Genomic DNA, 18,321 nt, shown 5'->3' with positions numbered 1-18,321 from the left:
ACATCTCTGGTTGTCTCACAATAAAATTTCAAAAGTGTTCACTTTGAACCTTGGCAGCCCTGTATATATAAAAATAAATATTGGTGATTGATTGTGTCATTTTAATAATATAACTGGATGAGTTTGGCCGATCTTACTCTTCCTCTACCTTTTTTTTCTGCCACTGAAACTTGTACAATTGTGCCATTGAATGTGTCTCCTATCTCTATCTCTATATTTCAGCATGTTGTTTTTGTTTTTTCGACAACTCCTGTCTACTTCCCTGCCCTAACTTTGTATGAGTCATGATAATAATGTAAGTTAACAGCCTGAATGTAATATCTTGAATGCATGGTTGAAGTTTCATTCCGCGTTTCATAAATTGTGTTCCGTGATAGAACTGATTACCGAAAATAAATGTATAAGTGAGACCAAATCCAGATAATGTCAAAAAGTAAAATAAACGTTTAATGTTATAAAAATAATGTATAAAAAGCATAAAATGTATAAAAAGCTACAAATGGGGTACTGTGTGTTCACAATGTAAATGAGCATGGAAAAAGTAAAAACATATAAAATATAGTAAAATAGAAGCATAAAGTAAAAGTTAGTAAAAAGTATTATGAAGCATGAAAAGTTATAAAGAGTAAGTAAAAATATAAAGAAGTGCAAATTAAAATTTTTCCTGCCAGTAGATTATGGTTTTTGGGTCCGAACTCATAATCACACGAACACATGAAGCCAATATTGAATGCATGGTTGATGTAGGTAGCGTCGATTGCAACATCTTTGGATAGTCTCGTGCAGCCAAATAGAAAGCATGATGTCGCAATGCAGTCCGAAAAGAGAGAGTTATTTTTCGGCCAGACCAAAGTTTATCGTAAGCTGACTTTTTCAAACTTGTGAAACCAATCTTATCGAGAAATCCACCGATCTGAAATGACAGCTACAACTTATAATTTGAGATACCATCAAGTTGTTTACCTATTGCATCCAATTTTGCAACCTTATCATTATCTGTTTTTGTTGACGGAGCAAACTTTTCAATCGTCTCGACCAGTGAATTGTAAGATGAGTAATCGGCCGTCTCTGATTTTTTCCATTTACTTATGGAAGCTTTAAGCTTTTCGAAAGCTGGCCCATCTTTGTTGATAACAGTAGATGAAGATGAGTTGATGGAAGATTCTTGAATATCATTGTTTGCCGGTTCTCTAAAGAAATCAGCAAGAGTCAAAGTTTCTCGCAAATTGCAAGTAATCCAATCTTGCATCATTTTTTCCATAGATTGCTTACAATCTGCTCGTTTCTGGCTGCTATCGGACAATTGAGTTAGCAGGTCGGCAAATAATGCTGCAGTATTTCTATGGCCAGCTCCTTGTAAGGCTATCCTTTTATTTAGCCTTCTTTGTCCAAAATAACTACAGGACTCGGATCTTTTGGAGTTCTTCCCAACAGAGGTATCGTTGTTTTTGTTGTCATCATCGTCGTCGTCGTCGTCGGCGTCGTCGTCGGTCTCATCGAGCTCGCTATCAACCAATTTTCGCTTAGTTGATTTATTCATTGTTGACCGGTTATCACTTTGCAGACCTTGAATTGAGTAGAAAGATAATAGAAGAAGTAAAAACATCGTAAAAGAAAACGATTATAGAATTATTTATCTGTATCAGTTGAAATTATTGACAAACATCAATGTGAGTGTTATACTTACCATTAACAATCATCTTGTTCACAACAAGATGATTCGTCGACAGTATCAGCAAGTGGTTCAATCAATGTTGTCAAGGTTGGTTGCTGTTGTACTTGGCCATTTACTGATTCCAACAAGCCATCAGTAGTAATGTGTTTTAAAGGTGGTGGTGGTGATAAATCTGGTTATTTCAACGGTAAAATAAACGCAAAAAGAAATCATGGAACATAAAAATACAGATAAAGATAAAAGTGAGAAATTCTGTAAACATTCAGCTTTCTTTTTTATTAGTAGAATATACTTTACCTTTGTTGTTGTTGTTAACAGAAGTAGTATCAGGTTTATCAAACCCATCAAGTCCAATAGATTGTTGTTTGGCAACGCTTGACATATTATTTATAATTGTGATATTGTTATCCGTAAATATCTTGTATGTCAATTGTAAGATATGAAGCGTATTCCAAAAAGACTCGTCAAAAACGTCCAAAATCCAAAACCAAAGAAGAATTAATAAATCTGATTTAAGTATACAGGTAGAAAAAAGGGAAAAAAAGAAAAGACCAAATTAATGTAGGTAAACTGTACATGATAATATATAATGAAGGTATAATACTATGCATACAAATCTTATATACAGTCGTGAAAAATGAGTTTCGAATGGTTTTTAATCATTCGCGCAACTTAGCTACTAAAATCAATTGATAATCTTTATCATCAGTGATAAGACTTAGATGATTTACTCATTGATTTTTCTTATCTTGATTGTTTAATCTGTTAATTTTAGTCACTACCTGCGCGAATGATTAAAAACCATTCGAAACTCATTTTTCACTACTGTATATATATATATATATGTGTGTGTGTGTACAGGTGTGTATGTATACAAATACAATGTAGACAATGTTCAGGTTGATAACAGGGTTGCCCCCGTCTCGGTATGATCATTGTATGAAGTCATAATGTATGAAGTCATACACAGCATGCACCCATGTGCCATGCTTACCGGAAAAAATGATGTTGTCCGGTCGGTGTCCAAACTGCAAATGACCACTGGTCAACTGGTGACTTGGGTTGTCCACTGGGGCGTTGTCAAGTTGGGGTGTGTTGTTGTCAAGGAGGGGCTTGGTCAAAGGGAGGAGCCAAATATCAGCGACAGTGCTGCCAAAAGCGCGCAATTCAAATTTCAATTGTATAAAACGTTAGAAAGCGATATATACTTATATTATATTTAAAGAAACAATTTATATGTTTGCTGTGATGCTGATTCCCCATACGTGAAGGATAATTGTCAACAACATCATATTAACTATCAAATATCGCCACAAAGCCAATTTTGTGAAAAAAACGGTATATGGTACGGTATATGGTACGGTGTTCCCATGTACATTGTCACAATTTATTGATTATGGTAACAAATAACAGAAATGATGATGATTACCCATAAATAAAGGATTTTTGTCAGCAGCAACATCATACGATATTATTATCGACACCTATTTTAATCTCATCCAGAATAACGTTTTAAATAAATTTGATTGTCTTTGTTTAACTATAGACCCATTATCTCGTAGAAATCTGTAGCTTAAATCGTTTCATGGTTTAACTGAAGAACAGTTAAAATTCGCACAATCTTTACCCAAAATTTGAGCGTGTCTCATTCAAGTTTGGAATTAAATTTTATTTTATGTAGTATTAATTCATAGCAATAGGTGGCAGCTTCTTCCATTACAAATAATTTCTTGGTTCGAATTGAAGATTTCTTCAATCATTAAAAGCTTCCTCTCAATTAATACATAAATAATTATAATAAATTAACAATATTGCGAACTAATTTTGTCTTTCTGATTTCATGTGAATTTAAATTTATTCAAAATTGATAATCTATTAGTTTAACAATTCAAACGATGTAATAGTTCAATGTTGAGTTACAATAAAATCGGATGCGCGATTCAATGTTTATGGTGATTATGATTCTTGATGGATCAACTCAGTTTACTTTTTCTTTCCCAGAACTAACATTACCTTACATTTCAACCTGAAAGTTTTGTTAAAAAATAACTACAAACATTTTCATCAGTTAAAAGTGAATCAATCAGTTGACGATACCAATCAAACATAATATTAATCATCTGAATTTTAATAAACAGTAAAAGTTATGAATTCATCGCATTTAACTTTGTGTTGATTAGTTATCGTTTCAACATCATATTAAGTTATGAAAAGTTGCTCGTTAATTTTCATCAGTTAAATTCAGTTTTTTTCTCATTCTTGTTATTATCTATTGACTTGATTATTGCATATATATAAAGTGTCATTTCAATTATTATCCCTTCAACAAGTGATATGATTACCAATGTATCTCTATCAAATAACTCATCAATATCATCCCAGTTAACCAACACTACTGTGGATCATCATCTGCCCAAAACATGGAGGGATGTTATTGAACCTTCATTGGTCGGTTATATACCCGATTTTTGGTTAAACTTTGAACCACCCAAAAAGTATCAACATTACATCTTAGGTGTAACATATCTGCTAATCTTGTTCCCAGCGATTTTTGGTAATGGAGCAATAATATGGCTCTTTTATCGGTGAGTCGATTAAAATCCTTAAATGTAACTTTATCTCTCATAATATTATTCTGATTTTTAGATGAATTCAGAGAAGTTGAACTGAAAAGATCAGTAAAGATCCATATAGATGATAAAGTTTTATTCTTTCCTCATTTCGATTCAGTTGATTTTCCAATATTATTATCATGAAACATGAGGCGATTTGCATAATGGCTACCTCAAGATCCAGTCCAAGGCTTATAGACTTATATTGAGAAATTCATGTTACGATACAAACGATTACGAAATTTCAAAGTTCGTAAATTTAAAATTAGATATTACGACATATTGGTTGATAGTTAGATGCTAATTACAATCTCTTTGTTAATCTACTCTGATGTTTTTATCGCGTTTCATTGATTCGATTTAGTTAATTACTTAATGGATCATTGAAGATACCAAATAGATTGTGTTAATTGAATATTTTCACATGAAATCATTTTCAATCATTAACTATTTTCGTGTTACAAAGTTAATTGTTGTTATTATTAAATTGATTTACAAACAATAGCTGCCGTAATCTACGAACTCCTTCAAATATATTGGTCGTTAATCTTGCCTTAGCTGATCTTATTCAGAACTTGAAAATGCCGGTATTCATATACAACAGTTTCAAATGTGGACCGGCCATGGGTCAGTTGGGTAAGTTAATCTCTGTCTCTTGACTTTTTTTTCACCGTTTACTCGTAAATTTTGATTCATGTTAATATCATCAAGATAAATCCATTAATCGTTAATTTCATTAACAATTTATCATATTGATCACTTCAATATTAATAAGGAAGAATAAGAAACAGATGATTTATTATATAAGATTACGTAAGATTTTCACTCTTTTATATTTAAATTGCAGATTAGTAATTAGTTGATTTACTCGATTCAATCAATTTGATTCTTATAAGAAAAAATTTTGACAGTTTTTACCATCATTCATTAATACATGTTAATAAAATTTGAGCTATTAATAAATTGATTATCAACAACTTTGAATTATTAAGAAGTGAATAATTTACATGTAGACAATCAGCTTATTGATACAATTAATCAAAACTGAATCAATTTCAATATCAACAATCAACAGGCACGACAATTTGTATCTTTAATCAAAGTAAACAAAAACAATGTTTGATTATCTTACCATTTATAATGAATATATTTTTATATTACAAATATTAATACTAATTGTGTATTCAAGGTAACATTATTCATTAGATTGGATAAATGAACGATAAATATCAGTTATATTAATATCTTAGTGATTAACTTGAAAAATACTTATATTTATTCAGTGATAATCTCAACTGATTTGGAATCAATGAGATAAATTGATTAGGGTCCAATTAACTGATATACAAAAACAACTATTAGACTAAATAATCAACACATTCACTTAATAATAAAACAAATTTCCATAGATTCAATACTATCAATATCTTTATAATAAGTAAAGCTAATCAATCAGATCAATCTGAATCATAATCATTACTTTTTCCTCATTGTATCTATTGATAAGTATGATATCAATATTGGTTCATTGTATTGTAATAGATTCTCATGAGTTTCTAGATGATATTGATGACATTTTCTGAGGAAACTTTATATTGGTTCTGCTTTTATCATTAACAATTCATGATAACCTAAATCAAAATTAATCAATAATATGTATTAGTTTAGTAATACACTAATCAGTTGTATTAATAAATATCAGTTTTAATCTCACCTTTTTTTTTGCGATTCTCAATGATCATGATGATTGGATGAAATTAAGCAAAGAGGCAGCAATTTAAATTGCTGCTAAATCATCAGTATTGAAAATCCATTTTTTCAATTAATAACCATCCTTGAATATTTAGTAATTCATTCAGTATATTATCAATATGATCAACAAGATTTGCTTGCTGATAAAACTATTATCAAAAGCTTCAGATTATCTTAGCTGATTCATTAATTTTTTTATCAATTCTATCGTTAGCCAAAAATATACTCTTGAAGAGAGATTCGACTGAATGGAGGGGAAAAGTTCAGTGAACAGGAACTTCTCTTTTTCCCTATTCTGATTACTTTACCATGAAAATTACAGAATTTAAGTTTTTACGTCAATAGATTATAACAATAAAATTTTAATCGACAAATAAACTCTCATTATATTAACACTTGAAATCATTATTGTTTCATTTTCATTTGAATATTTATTCATGTTTACCATCAATAGTAATGAACTTTTCCATGGTAAATTCAAAACTGTTTATATTATCAAATGGATGTGATAATATGTTGAAGAAAGTTAATACTGAAGGAATAAAAAATCTTCTGTTCTAAAGTTTTCAGTTGGAATCAACATTACCCGAAGGTCGAATATTTTCTCATCATTATTAACATCATTTACTTTACCGTTAGAATTTGTAACTTTTTTTCTCTGTTCTTTTTGTTTTTCCATTAAATTTCTATTTGCACATGAAAATCTCCTGTTCTTTCATGAGAGTTACTAATACTTATGGATAAATTATTCTCATGTAGTAATACTTATTAGAACTTAATTCAAATGATCTAAAGAATTCAACAATTACTCCTTTATTATTAGAAAATGATGATAAACTTTTCTGTCTAATATATTGATGTATATTCATGCTCCCCATTAGAAAGGATAACGGTCAGTCTGGGTATTAGAGCTTCTTTTTAAAAAGATTTTTTGTTTTTTCTCTCTTTCAATTGTGGAAATAAGAAAGATTTAGAAAACATTGAATTTTTCAGTAACGTCTAATGATGGAATCGAAAGTTATAATCTACAAATGAAACTTTTACGAATTTTCAAAGTTAATACTTTCATGTTTCGATGAAAACTTGACATTATCTTATTTTCCCTTTGATGGTTAATCCATGACTATTTCTTATGTAGCTAATTTATTTTCAATTCTATCAACGATTCGATCCTGTCAGTTTTTACTTTTTTACCATCGTTTCGAAAATATGTCCTTCCCTTGGACAATAAAACGATAATCGAATCATTTACTAAATCCTTGTCTTCCATTCATGAAATATCAACAATCACCACGATTCATAGTGACGATCAAGTGAATAGCATTTTCCTTTAAAGTTTAAATCTTTTTATTAATATAAATCACGAACTTACAATCAAATTGTAAATTCTGCCCACAATAACAATGTTCGAACCTGTACAATATCAAGTAACCTCGATTTGGAAAGAAAGAAAAAAAGAGAGATAAAAGTTGATCTTCAATCTCCAAGCTGAAAACACTAGACCTTAAAGTCCAAGCGGTTGGTCAGCATTTTCTGATTATTCATAAGAAATAGCATTATTATTATTTCTTCCGATTGGTTACCGTTATTATTATGATTCCATTATTGTTGGTGACTAATATGTGAACCATGATGCTGATAAATTTCCCGAATTCTGATAAGATAATCATTTTCGGTCACTCAATATTGGAGAGGTTTTTCAGACCATTTGAGTCGTTCTACCATCATGATGATCATGAAAACCTTGAGACTAAAGTTAGAAAAATACAGAGAGTATTCAATGTCCTTATACAAACTATTAATAACATTAGAATCCATAATATGTTAACATATAATAATTTGCTCTTTCTAATATTCATTCATCTCCAATATTTTCATCAAATTGGAAAAGGTATAAGAGAGATTAAACTGAATAACATTCAAGTATTAAGACAGAAAAAGATACAAGAAAATAAATTCTTTTCCTTTGTATTTCCATAGAATAACAATAATCCAGGCAAATGATAATGATAATGGACAATGTCCATTCTATCGAGATATACGATAACAATAATAATGGCTAACAAATGAAAGCCAAGTAGTTATACGATGTCATTATTATACTATTTTCCCATTTAAATTATCAATCTACTTAAATGTATCAAATAAACTTGATTCATATTCACAGGTATTAATGATAATATTTCACCAGGTAAATCAATTGTGATCATGAAAACAACAAAGTTATCAAGGTTATCTTGAGATAAATAGATCCAATTTTCTTAAAATCAACACAATTAGTTGATTGTAACCTCACACCGTCCAAGTCCTCAACTTGCAGTATCAATTGAATTCGTAAAAGTTTTCGACTTTCACCAGATTCTAACAAATTTTGGTTGCTATGATAATGATAGAATGCTAACTTAGCAACCAACTTTTCGCTTTCTTTTAATCAAATTTTTAATTTTCGGTTAAATGATTACTAAATATTCTGACGTGTAACAATTTACTTTAAATACCTTGAGATATAAGATAATCGACAATTTTTGTATACATTATCATGCAAGTAATTAAATTTTGATAAAATTAAAATTGTGAACGTTGTATTTAATTTAGGAGAAATTGTTAATCGTTGTAATTACCATAATTATCTTTAAATTTTGCGTTAATTTTGATTAGTAACGTGAGGAGAGATCATGGATCATTCAACTGAAATCAGCTAATTAAATTTAATCGCAAAGAAAGTTAATCTTTCCCGTATCAAGTGTAACACTTATTGATTGTTATAATCAATCAATAATTATCTTGAAATTTGCAAATCACAATCAAATTTAACATTGGAAATGTAACATTGAAATAAGAATAGAAAAAGCCAATCTTGTTATTTAAATCAATCTATGGTTAACTGATTTTCTCGTTAACAATTCACGATCAATTAACTATTACAATTGTATCAATTTCAAGAAACAACTCAAACTTTTGCTCATTTCAATCTAAGACAATTTGATTGTTGGTTGGAACAGTTAACGATTCACCTTTCATCAGACCAATTTGTTCAAATAAAATGCATCAAATTAAAGCTCGAAACTTGAGTTTCTCGTGATGATGTTGATAGTTATAGTCGAACAACGGATTCGAAGATAATTGCTACTTCTAATTGATTGATTAAACGAAAAGCATTCACATTCATACAGATTATTAGACTAATGATACTGAGCTAATAACAATTACATTATTCCGAAAGTTAACTGTAATTATTTGATAACAAAAGAAGGGAAAAAATCACCCAAAATGTTAAATAACCTGAGGGTATTCAAGGTATGAATTATTTACAGAGTAGTAATGTCTGCAATTGTGCATAATTTAATGAGAAGATTGTTAATCATTATAACAATCAAAAAGGTGAAAAATTTATCAACAGCATTATATTATCATCAATCTAAATTTCATAGGTAAATCTGATAGATAAAGATTATCATATCATCATCATAAGGTAAATCCATTATCTTTTTTCATAGTGATTTTAATCCGATAATAAAAGGATGATTACTTGACTAATGAATGTTTTGTTTTTGTTACAATTAAAATAAACATCAAGTTCACTCAAACTAATAATACACTCAACTGTTTTACTAATAATGAATTTGTCATTAGCAACTTTATCATGTATTCAACCAAAATAGTCCAATGATAAAAACGATAATCGATAAACTTTAGATGCTACTGATTTTGACATTATTTCATTTAATTGGCGCATATAATGATCGTAATGATTAGGATAATGATAAACTGGTACACTGATGATCATTGTAATACATTACACAATATTAGCTGAAACTCTGGACGTAAATGTTGTTACATTTAATGCTTACAGTTTTTTTTGTATGTTCACATTGTATTACCATTACACACAATAGATTGTCATTGATTTTCTTGATTGGTCATGATTTTCATTGAAAAAAACTGATATCATCTCGTTGGAACGATTGATTTAATGTTGATACTTTTTTCTGCTTCAAATTTCAACTTATTTTTTAAAGGGAATCAAAGTTTTCACTTATATGAATCGTAGTTTAATTTATCAGAATTCAATTTGGTGATTAATGGTTTGATTTGTAAGGAATATGATGATTTAAGTAACGTTTTGCTTTTTGATTGTATAGTGATTGATAAATTGTGGTTAATATTGATAACCATTTACAGTCCAGTGAGTTTTCAATAAATTTGTAACACTCAAATTTCAGGAAGTTGTTGACAATCAAATACAGGAAAATTAGTTGACTGTTCATTTTAAGCTCACTTGATTTCGATTAATCTTCTCACTTGATAGTTAATGAGTATTTTTCATTCAACAATTAGAATAATTCTTTTCAATTAAATAAATGAGATGAGTGAAAATTTTATTTTCCATTGAGTATTCAACGAGTTCAGCAAGTTTCATGGTTGATATAATTCAACTGTGATTATCACTTGTATTTAACTATCGATTGGACTAATAATTGGGGGAAAAAAAGTTTCGAAAAATTAATGATATTGTCTTTTGAAAATGATTTATTTCCTGTTGATTTCTAGAATCATTTATTTTAAACACAATCATCAATATTAAATTTATCGAGGTTTAGTTATGATTTGAAACCAATCATATTGATGAGGATAAAGTGACGATGGAAATGTAAACAACTCGATAAGCTCGAGTAAAAATAGAAAATAATCAAATGTAATATCCTTTAAGGCAATCATGATTAACCCCACAAGTTGATTGTCAATAACTATCAATGAGAATTGAATTAGCTCTAAGGACCCACTATCAAGATCGTTAAGGGATAACCAATCTAATCGATATTTAGATAATTGTACTTGGGATTTTTACTTTTTCTTACTTGGGACATTTCCAATCCTTAGTAAGTTTATCAATTGTTTGCTCCTTGGTCCTTGGGGTTTACCTGTTTTTGGTTATTTGCCTTTTACTCGTGACGATACTTATGTACAATTTGATGAATTAGCGGTCAAATATGGTCCAGTTTTTAGTGTTAAATTGGGAAGTTATGATGTTGTCGTTCTTACTCTCGAAACTCGCCATTTTCGAGTAAATTTTGAAACTGCCTCTTCGATTTTTCATTTCCTTCAGAAAAGTAATAATATTATTAATATTAAAGCTTTTCCCTAAGGATAATTCATTTCGTATTATTCACATTCAGGATCTTGCGATAATCTTAAATTGTACTACTAATACACAAGAGTAAAGTTAAATTACACTATTTCGACACTTGAAAGAAATCAAAAGATTGATTAACTTTTCTTTTCCTTTCATTGTTGTTTTTCATTATTATTCACAAAATGTATTCAGATAATTCAACAATAACACTCACCATTCAATATTATTCATGACGGTGATTTAAGATCTGATTGGTTGCATATTATTGATGAGATATAATTTTCTATACCTTTTTAACCTTCAAAACATAACATGACCTCTAAATTGAGGTGTAATTCATTAAGTATATTATTAGATTTCTGAGAATTATTTAAATATGATAACTTATTTAGATTAATCAGATGAGTTGAATTCCAACAAGCTCACCCAGTTCATAGGTTCCATGGATAATATAATTCACTTGAAATTATTTCTTGTATCAAGATAATTAACTCAACCAAATGATTAAATTAATCAGAGTTTTGAGTTTGTTCATTTATCTGGTGTTATATGTCCAATGAGCTTTTTGTTTGAATCTTTTTATCAACATTTAGTCTGTCAAATATACTTAACTTTGATAAACTTTCTGGTCACATAATCTTCAATGAAGTTCCATGTTTAGGTTAAAAACTCAGTGTGAATCATGAATACCCTGATTATATTTATAGTATAATCAATTGTACTTCAATGTGCTTCAGGCTGTAATTTGGATGTTAACTTTTACTGTTAATTTAGTTTAACTCCTCGAGGCATATTAGATAATATTTACATTTGACCTTCTCTATTTCAACATATTCCTTTCTGGTTATTAATATAATCCAGTTTCCACTTAAAGATGTCCTTTGTATATTATTCAGTGATTCTTGTTCATCGAGACCATCCATCGTTAAATTCATACCCTCCATATTATGAGTAACTGATTGGGAATCAAGTGATCAAGTATATGACTGTTTTAGTCGGTGAAAAGATTAAATCAACCGATTATTACCTAGAAAATTAAGTAGCAATAGTAATTAATATCTAGTTAGCTATTAGATTACATACCTTTTCCATTAAAAGACAAGTAAATGATCATGTAATCATATATTTCCAATTTTAATCGATTCCTTAATCGTTACCATTGATTGTTCGGTACATTTACATTGTATCATTTCATTGGAATTGGTTAATGTATGATAACTTGAGCCTTTGGAATAACTGGAGAAATGATGATAATCCTCCTTTAGAATTGTTAACTGTTAACTGAGAATCGACTGCAATGATTGATAGAATATTCAAATTGAACATGAATTAAGGTTTGGAAATTCATGATTCTGTTTCCTTTGATACGATTCTCTGAATATATATTCAGTTAAAGGAAGTCTTTGTTTCCTGTTCTCAAAACGAAAATAAAGAGAGGGAGAGAAAGAAAAAGTGATTAAACTTGAACAAAATTTTCTCTTTCAATTGGAAAGTTGAAAAATCTATCACCATGGAACTACATGAATCTATGAACATTTCATGTTTCTATCTGAAAAATTAGGAATCATTTTCCTTTTTTCATTTTCTAATAGAAAAGAGGAAAAAACAAAATTAAAGTCACATAGTAAAATCCACTGATGCACAGATTAGATTGAATTAGATTTGAAATTAATGGAACAATAATTGTTGATGATCACGATAAAGTGTTGATGGAAAATTGGACAATTATAAGAGAGAGAGAGAGATATCATTACAATCACAATAGACAATTAGTTAATTGGAAAACATGAAGCGATCAACACAAAAACGGATCATTAACACATCACCTATGAAAGTGTTTACATTAGTTTTTATAACCAGTTCTCTATTTTTATCAACACAGAAAACGAAGGTCATCAATTTAATGATGTTCACTTGATAATCAACATAATATACAAAAGGAGAGAAAGAAAAAAATGTTAAATAATCAAGTATAATTAACTAATCACATGAAGAAAATGATTCAAGATGATTATCAACTGAAGAGAATTGAGTCAATGGATCTTGTATCGAGATCGAAATATTTACATGGGACAAAGGCTAATAAATGAGTATCGATACTTGGATTATAGTCCATGGATTTTTTTTCCATTGCTAATCATAAGAGTCTCTCTGTGTGCATCAAGTAAATTGTTGAGTTTTGTTAAATTGCTTTTAATTGTTTACGATTTGTTGTGTTTGTTTTTAAGATGATTTTGAGTGTACATTTTGATTTTGTTGCTATTTTATTGAATTGTGCTTACATTTGTTTTGGTCTATTGATTGTTAATCATGTTCTCGGGTTTATCCAACGTTTGAATCGTTTGCCCTCTGGCCCTTGGGGTTTACCTGTTGTTGGTTATTTGCCTTTTACTCGTGACGATACTTATGTACAATTTGGTGAATTAGCGGTCAAATATGGTCCAGTTTTTAGTGTTAAATTGGGAAGTTATGATGTTGTCGTTCTTGCTGATTGGAAGTCAATTAGGGAAGCTTTTTCTAGTGACCATTTGCTTAGTCGTCCGAGAGAAAATTTTTTCGGCGATGAGTTGAAAGACGTTTCGTTTACCGAAATGTCCGGTGACCCGTGGAAAGAACAGCGTCGAATTGCAATGACCACTTTGAGAAATGTTGGCTTGGGAAAGTCCAAAATGGAAGATCTTATTAGAGAAGAGATTGATTCGTTTTTGAATGAACTGAAAACGACCGATGAGAGGCCATTTAAGTTCATCGATAAGGTTAAATTGTCCATTCCAAATAATGTTTCCATCTTATTGTTTGGTCATAAATATGATTACGATGATCCAGTTAAAGTGGAATTGGAAAAAAACTTGGACAATGCAGATTCTGTCGGTCATTTTATATCCTCTGGCGTATTCATGCCTTGGATTACCAAGTTTCTTATATTCTTTAATTATCTTGATATGAAGGAAATGATAAAAATTATCAAACGTACTGATTGTTTCGTACAAATTGAGATTGATAAACATCTAGAAAAGATGAAAACTAGTGATACTAAAGAAATAGAAGATTATATCGATGGATTTCTTCATGAGATGGACAAAAGAGCCGACGAGAACAACTCGAACTTCAATCGAGAAGTTTTATTGAGAAATACTTCTGCTTTCTACAGCGCTGGTTCGAGCACAATTCAAAGTACATTGAATTGGACGATGGCTTATTTGGCCGCTTATCCAGAGTACCAAGAAAAGATCCGAGATGAAATTAGAGAGACAATTGGTTTCGATAGATTACCTAATAATGTTGACCGACAACGAATGCCTTTCACGATCTCCTTCATATATGAAGTGCATCGAATGGTCTCATTGGTGCCGATCAATTTACAGCGACGAGCAACCGCTGATGTAAAAATCGGCGATAAACTGATACCTAAAGATACTTTGGTTCTATTCAACTTTTGGTCTGTTCATCGAGACTCTTCATTGTATCCTGAGCCTGATAAATTTGACCCTAATCGTTTCCTTATCGACAATGGTACTAAAGCCGTTAAACCTCAACATTTGATACCTTTCAGTGGCGGTAAACGAGTTTGTCCCGGTGAAAGTTTAGCTAATCTTCAATTGTTTCTCTATGTTGTTTCAATTTTACAAAAATTCAAAGTCTTACCTGAACCAGGTAAACAAATCTCATTCGAGTCAAGGTACAATGGTGGCAGGCAACCAAAGAATCCAATCTATGTAATATTCAAACAATTGACAATCCCAGAGACAAAAGGATAACACTCATAACAATCTAATAATAATCTATTGGTACAACTTTTCCCTTTGGACATTTCATTTGTTCCGTTATGACAAAATTCAGTTGATATTATTCAGAATGTTAAGATAATCTTCAAGTTTATTTCACTATTAATACCCAAGAGTAAAGTGATATTACATTATTTTGACACTTGAAATGTAAACAAAAGATTCATTCATATTCATATTTCAGGAACTTTTCATCTCGTTTCATTGTTGTTTTTCATTATTATTCACAAAATGTATTCAGATAATTGAACATAATATTTAACATGAACGATAGTGATTTAAGATTTGATTCCTTTGGTACATTAGGACTACTAATTCATTAAGAATTATTCATTTTCTCTTCCTCAAAATGTTAAAGTAAAACAATAATCTTGAAAAAGTCACCCCGATTTTCACCATAAACATTACGATTGTCAAAATATGAACAGCCTAATATAAATTGTCGGAAACGAATGGTTAATGTGTCCATGTTGGGTCGAAATTGGTCTTGATTAATGATCAGTGATTTGTTATCATGATTTAGAGTCTTATTTGTTTTCAAAGTTTAATATGAGAAAATGAAACTGATAAATGTTGGAGATGGAAAAGAAAAGCCTAATACCTGAAGTTCAAGAGTCATGATGATTTGTATCAGTTGATCAGTTGATTGAAAATATCGATAGATAGAAAAGAAAAGTTTTCTTCTCTTCCTGATCTTTCGAGCGTAAACTTTTTCCTTTGTTCATGTTCACAGCGATTTTACCTGTGTGAATATCAAGACTTTATCTCTTCACCTGATAATCCTCATTGTCATTGGAATTCATGTTCAGTTCAATTGTCTTGTTTCGCTTTTGTCATGTCAATGTTGATTTCTATTTATCTGTCTTGTTCATGATCCTTTCATGGTAATGAATAACTCTCACAATGATATCATCTCTTATTTTGATTGTTTACAATTTAAATTTTTTCAATTTTTCGTACATTAAATTGTAAAAATGTATCTTGTTGGACTTATTGTCTATTTCTTGACATTTCATTTCTTCAGGGCTGAAATTGATGATTTTGATGAAAAAAAAAACGTATTAATATCTCACGAAAATCCAAGTCTAAGATATTGAATTTAAATCACCCTGAAGCTGGTGAATAGATATTGATAAATTTCATCCTTTTGAACTCCATTGATCCAATTTTTCATTTTCCATGAAATTTTTCCAGTAAAAATATAAAGTCAAGTAACAGAATCAAAACTAAATGATACAACTTATTATTAGAGTAATTAATTGTTTACCTTAATCTCTATGTTTGTGTGATTTATTAATTTCAGGGTGTAAAATATATGGTTTCTTTGGTGGCCTTTCAGGAACCTCGGCGATCATGACGATCGCCATGATGGCCATGGAACGTTTAAATTCAATATCTCGACCTTTATCGCCACATTCCCGTCTCTCAATGCGTCGGGCTTTGGTCATATCTACACTTATCTGGATCTATTCATTAATCTTTTCCACTCCTCCCGTTTTCCAATTATTCAATCGATATGTTCCCGAAGGCTATTTAACCTCGTGCTCCTTTGATTATTTGTCCAAAGATCTTGTCTCACGAGTTTACATATTTGCGTTTTTCACGGCAGCCTGGATAGTTCCACTTGCCCTGATTGTGACCTCATACGCGGGAATTATCATTGCCGTTGAAAGAAACGAGTCAATGTTCCAAAAGACTCAAGATAAACTCTGCGAACGGGCCAGTTCAGTTTATCGAGCTTCACTTCGAGATTCTCGAGGTAGATCAATAAAAGAAAGCGGTAAAATGGAAATGAGACTGGTTAAAATTGTTCTCTCATTAATTGCCTTCTGGATACTCTCTTGGACACCTTATGCCGTTATCGCTCTTCTTGGACTTTTAGATCAATCCTACATTACGCCAACTTCATCCATGATCCCGTCTCTCTTTGCTAAACTTTCATCAGTAGTTAATCCTTACCTTTATGGATTAGGTAATCCACGATTTAAACGTGAATTTCAACGGAAACTGTGTTCATTTTGTTTATCAACCAAAACGGTCACCGAAAGACGGACCGTAATACAATCAACGGTCACTATTGGCGGTGACCCGGTCAAGGAATCGTCACAATTTGTTCACATATCAGATGGTAATTTATCCGAAATTGAATTATCCGATTATGAGAAACGGTGATAAAAATAATTTACTTTTTTTCGAGAAACAAATTATTAATAATAACTAATCAATTGAACAGATCATTTAAATTGTTAGCGAGGAAAAAAAGTTCTAATTTATTTTTATGTAAAAAGAGAAACAGTTTAGATTGACAATTAACCGAAAAGAACCAAATTATGAACAATTAATTAATCAATTATTCTCAATCATAATGAATGTTAATAATAAAAATATAAATACATATATTTAGGTGCTTGATTATCACGAGAAACAATTAACCGAAAAAAAACAAATTTAATTACAATCAATGTGATAAATTGTTCCCATTGGTTATACCTGATGATAAAATCATCAATTGATTATATAATCATTATGATTAAGAAGCAAATTATCAAATAATAATATTACTTATGTTAATTATTAGTAAATATTGAAAGTTAATTGTTGAACAGGAACACAATTTATTGTAAGATTATCATTATTATTGTTATTGTTATTAATAAATTAGTTAACTAATTGAGTCAAGATGTAGTTAATTGTGGAAGTATAATTGAGGTGGAAAAAGTTAATTCTAATTGCGAGACTAAGTTAATACAATTAATTTGATAAATATAACGGTAAATACTCAGGGGATATTGTAATAGACAATATTAGTTACGATTAAGGAACTGGATTAGTGGAAATCATCATCTGAATATCAAATATGATTGTTAATTGTTTACTTATTTTTATCACTTAATTTTACTTGTTGATTATGCTGATTGTTGGACGAAACAATTAGCCTGATTGTAGATTAACTTCAATGTCAAGGGCGTTAATTGATCATGATTAACATCCCATTTTCATAAGCAATTAAATGATTCCAATTGGTTAATTTAATTTAATTTAATTTCACTTATAAACTTACATTGTTAGATAATTATCTTTAAATGGTCAAATGATTTAATTGTTGATCACCAATCAATTTTGTTTTACTTTGTCCTGTCAACAATTAAAAATATTTTTCACCCGATCAACAATCAATTCTGATTATTTTATTGTTATTACATGAATAACGTTAATCATTTGCTATCTAATTGTTTCAATGTTCAATTTTTTTCTGTGTCTTCTAAACAATTAACTAACTAAAAAACAATAAAGAAAATAAATTATCCTGAAAATTCATCATTTTTTCTTCTTCTTCTTTCATCCGGATGAAGATAAAATTCT

General features: G+C 29.9%; 2 protein-coding genes across 2 annotated transcripts; both read left to right on the top strand.

The window, feature by feature from the left end:
• The first annotated feature begins 3,464 nt into the window (after window positions 1-3,464).
• LOC128393282 (opsin, ultraviolet-sensitive-like) lies at window positions 3,465-18,276 on the top strand. Its single transcript, XM_053353423.1, has 3 exons — window positions 3,465-4,260; window positions 4,793-4,923; window positions 16,262-18,276. Exons 1-3 carry the CDS (start codon window positions 4,010-4,012, stop codon window positions 17,128-17,130), a joined length of 1,251 nt encoding a protein of 416 aa, XP_053209398.1. The 5' UTR covers window positions 3,465-4,009; the 3' UTR covers window positions 17,131-18,276.
• Window positions 13,311-15,360, top strand: LOC128393280 (cytochrome P450 2C15-like). Its single transcript, XM_053353421.1, has one exon. The coding sequence runs from the start codon at window positions 13,402-13,404 to the stop codon at window positions 14,929-14,931; it is 1,530 nt and encodes a 509-aa protein (XP_053209396.1). The 5' UTR covers window positions 13,311-13,401; the 3' UTR covers window positions 14,932-15,360.
• Window positions 18,277-18,321: the final 45 nt, after the last annotated feature.

The sequence above is a fragment of the Panonychus citri genome, unplaced genomic scaffold (assembly GCF_014898815.1).
Source record: "Panonychus citri isolate SS breed McGregor unplaced genomic scaffold, ASM1489881v1 Contig00138, whole genome shotgun sequence".
NCBI classification, from domain to species: Eukaryota; Metazoa; Arthropoda; class Arachnida; order Trombidiformes; family Tetranychidae; genus Panonychus; species Panonychus citri.
Note: the sequence above shows the minus strand (reverse complement) of the source record. Positions and strands in the feature narration are given on the sequence as shown.